Source organism: Moschus berezovskii, chromosome 12 (assembly GCF_049115385.1).
Source record: "Moschus berezovskii isolate FMDL1 chromosome 12, NW_MosBer_1.0, whole genome shotgun sequence".
Taxonomy (NCBI): Eukaryota; Metazoa; Chordata; class Mammalia; order Artiodactyla; family Moschidae; genus Moschus; species Moschus berezovskii.
Window position 1 is genome coordinate 97,701,440 of NC_142471.1, and position 8,564 is coordinate 97,710,003.

The window sequence follows — 8,564 nt, forward strand, 5'->3', positions numbered from 1 at the left end:
CCCGTGATGTGCCTGGAAACCCCCACCTCGACGTGCTGAGTCACCTGGAGGGGCAAAGGTCTCCGTGGGGCTGGAAGCAAAACTGGGGCATCGGGCAGGAAGCCGTGGGCCCCTCCCCATAACCACGGACCCTGGCCCTCCCCAGGAGTGGGACGCTTCCTACACAGGGACAGCTGAGCCACGCTCGGCAGGTGAAGCAGTCTGTTTATTTACGCGAAACCCCACTGGTTTCCAGCCTGGGAAACTGGGCGGCGTCCAGTCAGCAGACAGAAGGAGCTCGAGTGTCACAGAAGGGGAGGCTGTGCCAGGCAGCGGCCTGAGCCCGGGACACACAGCAGCTGCGGGCGGCCGGTGCGGCGGGCTGCTCTCCACCAGGCCTGGAAGGCAGGGACTGAGGGCTGCCGCCCCTGCGCTGCCAGGCGATCCTGGACTGTCTGCTTCAGATTCCATCCTGGGAGAGCCCAGACTGCAGTGAGGTCTCAGTTCAGGGCCAGACACGGCTGAAGTGGCTTAGCATGAGCACACGCACAGCGGCAGCAACTCCACAGGGGCCTAGTGTTCTGTGGTTTAATAACGTGAGAGATGCCAGGGCACGTGCGCAGCACACACCTGCACGTGTGCACCCTGACACGCCTCACGCCCCTGCGTCAGTCCCAGCCCCGTCGAGTGCTCAGGTCACCTCACGTCCCCTGCGTCCCTCCGCGCTTAGCCTTGGCCGCACTCCCCAGAAGCCCTGCTTGGGTTTGGTCTTTGCGCTCCTCAAGGTCAGGCTGCAGGTGTCCATGCAGAGCACCCCATCTTTCCTGCCCACGTCTCTGGGGCAGAGGGAAGTGCTGTCTGCCTCTGAGGAGCCACAGGTTGTATTCTCGGGGAGCCCTGAGCCCGCATCTCACCCGTTCTTTGGCCTCAGGCCCTGAGCACGCGGCCGACAGAGGTTCCGGAGCCTCAGGCAAGGCCCGCGGGAAACCGGGGCCTGCACGGTGGGGATCAGGCGTGGGCCTGCCTTGCATGTCCTGGTCTGTGATGCTAGCTGTGACTAACTGTGGACCTGAGCAGGACCCGCCCCTGGCTTCCCCGGTCGGACCACTGCCGGCCAGGCCAGGCACCCTGCCTGGAGGCCGCAGGGCAGGAGCAGCCCCTTGCCTGCCTCTCACCCTCCCCTCTGCCCCCAGGTTCCTGCTGCTTGCCAGCCTGCTGGCTGTGCTGCTGCTGAAGGCAGGCTCAGCCCGGACGCCCCAGGTACATGTGGGCTCCTCACCCAGCTGGGCCCTGGTGCTGGAGAAAGGCACCAGCGGATGCGACCGCAGGGCCTGTGGGCACTGGGGGCCTCAGCAGGGTCTGTCGGACAAGTCTCGATGACCCCAGGTGAGCCAGGTGGAGGAGGGGGCCTCGTGAGGCTCCCCTGTGCTGTGAAGCCCGGGACCCCTCCGTGTGCAGGGCTGCCCAGGGGGCCACGGCTGCTGGGACTGTCTCCTTCCACAGCCCCGGGTCCAGGCCACCCCGCCCTACAGCCTGGGAGTGCCCAGGTCAAGGGGGAGACACAGGAGGCCTAGCACGGCTGTCCCGCAGCTACTGGGCCCGGTCACTGCAGTGGGTCGCTGTTTGACCTGCTCCCCTGTGCCCGTCAGCCCTGCAGGAAGGACACGCAGAGGAGCGGCCCCCGTGCTCAGGCCGCCAGCTGGGGGTGGGTGAAGCAGGTGTAGCCCGTACTGTCCCCAAGTGTCCCCAGAAACCACAGGGCCTCCAGCCAGGGACCCGGGGCAGGATGGAGCTGGCAGTGCCTTGCGGGCCTCGGTGCGGCCCCTCCCAGCCGCTCTCCCCCCGCGCCGGGCCCCTCGGAGCGCTGCGCTGGGCCTCACCTGTGGCCTTCCTCTCCCAGGTCCGCATCCAGACCAAAGGCAAAGCCGGGGCTGAGCAGGACACAGTGGAGTGAGCGCCCCTGCTGGTCCTTCCCACCCCCCACCCCCGGGACCTTGGTGGATGGGGGGGTCGTGTCCAGCTTTGGGGAGGGGAGGTACGGGAGCCCCTGAGATCTGACTGACCGAGCAGAGCGTGGGCCTGGGGGGTTGAGCGGCCCCCGCCGCCCCACCCAGGGGATCCATCCCCTCAGCCCACCCAGCTCCCTGGCACCCGCTAGGCTGGCTCCTGCTGGGTGGCCAAGGTGGCAGGGAGACGGCCGTGTAGGCCGGGCAGCCAGGCAGGAGGCCACAGCCCCGTCTGCAAGCCCCGGGCTCCACTGACCTCTGCCCCGGCTAGGTCCCCGAGCCTCCTCCAGGGCCCACCCACAGGAGGGGCGCGGCGGGGACCCTGGCCCGGGCTCTGGGCTGGGCAAGGGCCTCCTGCTGCGCACAGGACGTGAACCGGCGCTCTGGCTCACAGGGCCTGGGACGCCCAGGCAGTGGAGTCTCCGGAGAAGGACAACCAGCTCATCTGGCTGCTCATGGCGCCCAAGCTCATGGCCACCAGCGAGGAGCAGCAAGGTGGGGGTGGGCACTGCCCGCTGGGCCAGGGGGCATGGGGTCAACCTGGACGGATGGCACCTCAGGAGGGAGATGGAGGCCACAGCCCCTCTGTCCGTCCCCAGGTGCCAAAGCCCCGGCAGAGACCGAGGACACCCTGGGCCGCGTCCCGGGCCCGAGGGAGGGTCCTGAGCCTGACCGGGACAGCCTGTTCCACGACGAGCCCGAGGAGGCCCTGGAGGCGGTGAGGCCCTGGGCGCGGGCGCTGCCCCCTCGCCAGGTGCTTCACGGGCCTGAGGCAGATCGAGACCACATCTACCACCCCCGGGAGCCCTGACCCCGCCCCCGGGAGCCGTGACCCCGCCCCCGGGAGCCGTGACCCCGCCCCAGGGGGCCCTGACCCCGCCCCCGGGAGCCCTGACCCCGCCCGGGAGCCGTGACCCCGCCCCCGGGAGCCTGACCCCGCCCGGGCTGGGGAAAATAAAGCTGTGTGTCTCCAAGAGCAGTGATCGCCGCCCGCCCGCTGTCTGGGAGAAGGGGGCTGGCCCCACACACACAGGGTCCCGCAGTGCAAGCTGAGCCTGGGCCCCCGCCCAGCGCCCTCGCGCCTGGCACCAGCTGCTCCCCCGGCCTCCCCGGGCGCCGGGATGGGCGCGGATGGAGCAGGATTGGAGAGTGGGAGGGTTGGAAGGCGGGGACCCGGCACTGCTGGCCCCAGGGACAGGGCATAAGCAGACAGTGCTCGGGTGAGTGGGGCAGACGGCCCAGACTCCGTGTTCGGCAGCTCAGCAGGCCCACTGCCGGCCGCGGGCGCAGGTCCCTGGAGCGCTGCGCGCCATCTGCGTGCAGGTGCAGAGGGCTTTCTCCGCAGCAGTCACGTTCCGGGGTGTAGAGGGACACACTTGGTGCCTGGACCCTCCCCACGCCTGGATGGAGCACGCTCGGGGCTAAGACACAACGAGGCGCCCAGTGGGGACCTCATGTGCCCTACAGCCAGTGCGTCTCCCGCATAGTTCTGAGCTCCTCAAGGACTCAAACGGTAGCCTCACCCCAAGATGCATTGCTCAGCAGCGAACAAGCCTCCCAGGCCCAGACAGGAGCTGTCACACCCACAGTACCAATGAGGAGACCAAAGCCTGGCAGAGACCTGCTCAAAGTGAAAGCCGTTCAGTCACGTCGGACTCTGTGACCCCAGGGACTACACAGTCCATGGGATTCTCCAGCCAGAACACTGGAGTGGCCAGCCGTTCCCTTCTCCAGGGGATCGTCCCGACCCAGGAATCAAACCAGGGTCTCCTGCATTGCAGGTGGATTCTTAACCAACTGAGCCATCAGGGAAGACCTGCTCGAGGTCCTGTCCTAACTAGGGCGGAGTGGTCCTGGTCCCCACCAGGCACCTCACCGCCCTCCAGCTAAGTACAGAGGCAGTGCTGACTTGGTGCCCTCCTCCTGCCCCAGAATTGCCCAGGTCTCAGTCTGTCCTGATCACACGGCCCCCATGAGGGCTCACGGCCCCTCCAGATCACCCTGTCAGCGAGGGGACAGCCATCTCTGAGCGAGTACTGTCCTGAGGGCAGACCCGGGCCCATGCTGGGCACGGCCTTGGGCAGCCCAGGGGGGTGTTTGTGACCAAAGCTGCCTCCAGCCCTGCTGGAGCCTGGTCACCTTGGGCCCTTCCTGCACTGAAGGCCCAGGCAGAGAGGCAGTGGGCACCAGGGGGCCTCGGGGTGAGCAGGGGACACTGGCAGAGGCCACGGGCCGCTCAGCCCCGACTGAGATCTTGGGGAGGTCTGTCACCTGAAACGGCCGTGGCCCCTTCTGGCACTTCATGGCAGGCAGGGTGGAGGGGGTTAGGGGAGCCCCACCTGGCTGGCTCCCCTGGCAACCCCCTAAACTCCCAGGGGCATTCGCACTGCTCAACCACCTGAGGGTGCCAAGTCCTTTGACTCTGAGCATGGTCACCTCCCTCTGCCCCGCAGTCACTAGGTGATGCTTCTGCGGTGACCGCTGGTGGGGGAGGCACCCAGACACGGAGAGGACAACTGAGGCCAGCCCTGCCGGGAGCCACAGCCTCCTGCCCTGATGCAGTGGCCCTGGCCACAGCACCCCCATCTAGGGACACAGGCTCTTCGCCAGGCAGTGCCCACCGACCCTCACCTCCACACACCTGAGCTGCCCTGAGTGGAGAGGCTGTGACCCACTGTATCATGGGATATTGTTCCTCCAACTGCTGGAAAGGGTGGTCTGTGCTCTTCCCTAAGTCTGAGCATTTGGTTGAACCCAAGAGTGGAAGTAACAAATAGATTCAAGGGATTAGATCTGATAGACAAGAGTGCCTGAAGAACTATGGACAGAGGTTCATGACACTGTACAGGAGGCGGTGACCAAAGCCATCCCCAAGAAATGCAAAAAGGCAAAATGGTTGTCTGAGGAGGCCTTACAAACAGCTGAGAAAAGGAAAGAAGCTAAAGGCAAAGAAGAAAAGGAGCATCTGAAGGCAGAGTTCCAAAGAACAGCAAGGAGAGATAAGAAAGCCATCCACAGTGATCAGTGCAAAGAAATAGAGGAAAACAACAGAATGTGACAGATTGGAGATCTCTTCAAGAAAATTAGAGACACCAAGGGAACATTTCATGCAAAGATGGGCTCGATAAAGGACAGAAACGGTATGGATCTAACAGAAGCAGAAGATATTAAGGGGTGGCAAGAATACACAGAACTATATAAAGTCTTCATGGCCCAGATAACCACAATGATGTGATCACTCACCTAGAGTCAGATATCCTGGAATGTGAAGTCGAGTGGGCCTTAGGAAAAATTATTAGGAACAAAGCTAGTGGAGGGGATGGAATTCCAGCTGAGCTATTTCAAATCCTAAAAGATGATGCTGTGAAAGTGCTGCACTCAATATGCCAGCAAAGTTGGAAAACTTGGCAGTGGTCATAGGACTGGAAGAGGTCAGTTTTCATTCCAATCCCAAAGGCAATGCCAAAGAATGTTTGAACTACTGCACAATTGTACTCATTTCACACGCTAGCAAGGTCATGCTCAAAATTCTCCAAGCTAGGCTTCAACAGTACATGAACTGAGAACTTCCAGATGTACAAGCTGGATTTAGAAAAGGCAGAGGAACCAGAAATCAAATTGCCAACATCTGTTGGATTATAGAAAAAGCAAGAGAATTCCAGAAAAACATCTACTTCTGCTTCATTGATTATGCTAAAGCCTTTGACTATGGATCTCAACAACTCTGGGAAATTCTTCAAGAGATGGGAATACCAAACCTCCTGAGAAATCTGTATGCAGGTCAAGAAGCAAAAGTTAGAACCGGACATGGAGCAACAGACTGGCTCAAAGCTGGGACAGGACCGCGTCAAGCCTGTCTTGGGCTCCAAAATCACTGCAGATGGTGACTGTGGCCAACAAGTCTGTCTGGTCAAAGCTGTGGTTTTTCTGTGGTCATAGATAGGTGTGAGACTATAGAGAAAGCTGAGCACGAAAAATTGATGCTTTTCAACTGTGATGCTGGAGAAGACTCTTGAGAGTCCCTTTAACTGCAAGTAGATGAAACCAGTGCATCCTAAAGGAGATCAGTCCTGAATATTCACTGGAAGGACTGACGCTGAAGCTGAAGCTCCAATACTTTGGCCACCTGATGCGAAGAACTGACTCACTGGAAAAGACCCTGATGCTGGGGAAGACTGAAGGCGGGAGGAGAAGGGGACGACAGAGGGTGAGGTGGTTGGACGGCATCACCGACTCTATGGACGTGCGTTTGAGTGAGCTCCAGATGGTGAAGGACAGGGAAGCCTGCGTGCCGCAGTCCATGGGGCCGCAAAGAGCTGGACACAACTGAGTGACTGAAAAACAAGAACCTTCTGGCGGGCACAGGGGCTCCCCAGCAAGAGCTTGGACTGAGTGAAAAAGGCTGTGATGCTGTGATTTGTAATCAGAAACATGTTTGGTCCTCATCCCTAACCCTGGCGCGGATGGCCTAAGACCCTTGGGACTTCCTGTGATGGGTGTGACCCTTCACTGTGTGAATGAGGTGACTCTGGGAAGGTCCCCAAGGATGGGGTCAGTTGCCAGGGACACACCAGGAACTGAGGGTTGGAACTTCCAGTCTCACACCCAGTCCTGAGGAAGGGGAGGGAGCTGGGGTTGGATCGATCACCAGTGGCCAGTTCATGTCATGAAGCCCCCAGAGGAAATCAGAAGGCTGGGTCTAGAGCGCACATGAAGAGGTGGGGAGAGTGGGGCCTGGAAGGGCAGGGACACCCTCCCAGGACCCACCCACCGGGCGGTTCCGGAGTCCTATCATTTTAGGATAAATGGTGATCCAGGGAGTGGCTGTTTCCCCGAGTTCTGTGAGATGCTTGAGGAAATTAACTAAGCCTGAGGAGGGGTTGTGGGAACCCCGAATCTACAGTCAGTCAACCAGAAGCACTTGGGACCGCCATCTGGGGAAGGGCGTCGTCAGGGCAGTCCTGAGCCAGAACCTGTGGGATTCGACGCATCCCTGGGCAGGCGGTGCCAGAACCAAGCTGGACAGCAGGTCACCCGCTGGGGCCCCAGGGGAAGTGGGGACCAGGATCATTAAAGGCCCTGGTTCAAAATGGGCAAGAGACTGACCATTCGTGTCAGCAGCAACGACAGACAGAAGGCCACACCCACCCACGAGAAGATACTCAACATCATTAACCGTCAGGGAAGGAGAACTGAAACTGGAGGCAACACGAGGACAGGCCCGCCAGAGCAGGATGAGGACTGGGGCGGAGCGCGCACTCCCTGGGGCTGGGTGCGTCAGCCTGCTCGGCGGCCTGCAGCAGTCTGGGGGCTTTTACAAAGCCACACACATGTGCCCCATGGCCAAGCCGTAAACAGAGGTGCGTACCCGACTCGTGTTCACAGCAAGCTTATCTGTAACAGCCAAGAGCTGGAAGCAACCCAGAGGCCCCAAGAGGTGCCGGGGAGCGGCGGAACCCTGCTCAGCAGCAGAGAGGAATCATGGACTCACACGGCAAGCACCCCACACAAGCACGCTGGGCATACACGGCCTTCCACGCGAACCAAATTCTGCAAAGTGTACACTGACCTGGGGGGCAGGGATGGAGGTACTGATTCAACACACAAACCAGTTTAACTGAACACAGTAAATGTGATCAGTTATTGCATGAGAATTCAACCTCAATAAAGCTGTTTCAAGAGAGGCCCTTCTGCGGCTGGAAGTAGCCGACTGTGGGGTCAGAGGTCTGAGATTAAGCGCCAGCGGTGGCGGGCAGAACACGGCCCCTTCCCCAGGCTGAGTCCCAGATCTGCCCAGTGTGCCTGTCTGCCCTCCAGGTCTACCAGCCCCAAGTCCAGACCACGGGAGCCTCCTCCAAGCCCTGGGGATCCCCACTCACCCCAGCTCCCGCACCCAGTCCTGTAGAGTCTGGAGGAGGAAGGAGGGAACCCTCAGGGAGGGACCCTGTGCAGTGGCCAGTGGGACCCCTGCCCACCCTAGTTCGAGACCCAGCTTGAGAACTGGCCAGGAAGTCATCGCAGCCTCACGGGTCCTTTACCTGGGCGTGGGGCATCCTCCTGTCCTCTACCACCACCCCGGCCATTCCCAGATGCACTCATTCTGGGGTGTACCCAGTGAGTTGGTGCTTAACCACTGGAGCGGGAACACGGCACTGCCCCTCCCCCAGCTGACGGTGTGGTCAGTCCCCAAAGCTTCCGAGCCAGCCCCTGACACCTTCCCTCCTGCCTTTGGGGCTGAAGGAATGGCCCCAGCCCCCTATTTAAGGACCACCTTAGTGCGTGCAGCCGGGCGAGGCTAGCGCAAGCCCACAGCCCACTCAGGGCTGCCCAGGCGGCTAACGCACACCCTCCAGGCTCCCTCCCCTGTGCTGCATAACCAAGGGCCCCTGCCCAGGCCCCCTTTGTGCTCTCACTCACGGGTCTCTCTACCTGTGTGCACTCTTGCCAAGTCAGGTGACCCAAACATACTGGGAGAAGGAAGGCCTTACCTCCCCTCTGAGGATTCACTGAGAGTGGGTGGGGGTCTGCTCTCTGGGGAGCCAACAGCCTCCCTTGCACTCAGCACCAAACAGGCCTCTG

General features: G+C 61.2%; 1 protein-coding gene across 1 annotated transcript; it reads left to right on the forward strand.

Annotated features, from left to right (window-relative positions):
- Nucleotides 1-582: 582 nt before the first annotated feature.
- Nucleotides 583-3,069, forward strand: PRAP1 (proline rich acidic protein 1). The gene is made up of 6 exons (XM_088842024.1): nt 583-646; nt 911-980; nt 1,173-1,239; nt 1,880-1,929; nt 2,380-2,480; nt 2,585-3,069. Exons 1-6 carry the CDS (start codon nt 583-585, stop codon nt 2,794-2,796), a joined length of 564 nt encoding a protein of 187 aa, XP_088698150.1. The 3' UTR covers nt 2,797-3,069.
- Nucleotides 3,070-8,564: the final 5,495 nt, after the last annotated feature.

Excerpts from the sequence above, each read along its gene's own strand:
- PRAP1 (XM_088842024.1), top strand. The coding sequence starts at position 583 with ATGCCAGGGCACGTGCGCAGCACACACCTGCACGTGTGCACCCTGACA. Across the intron at positions 981-1,172 it reads GGGAAACCGGGGCCTGCACG|GTTCCTGCTGCTTGCCAGCC; the intron begins GTGGGGATCAGG and ends CTCTGCCCCCAG. Across the intron at positions 1,930-2,379 it reads GCTGAGCAGGACACAGTGGA|GGCCTGGGACGCCCAGGCAG; the intron begins GTGAGCGCCCCT and ends TCTGGCTCACAG.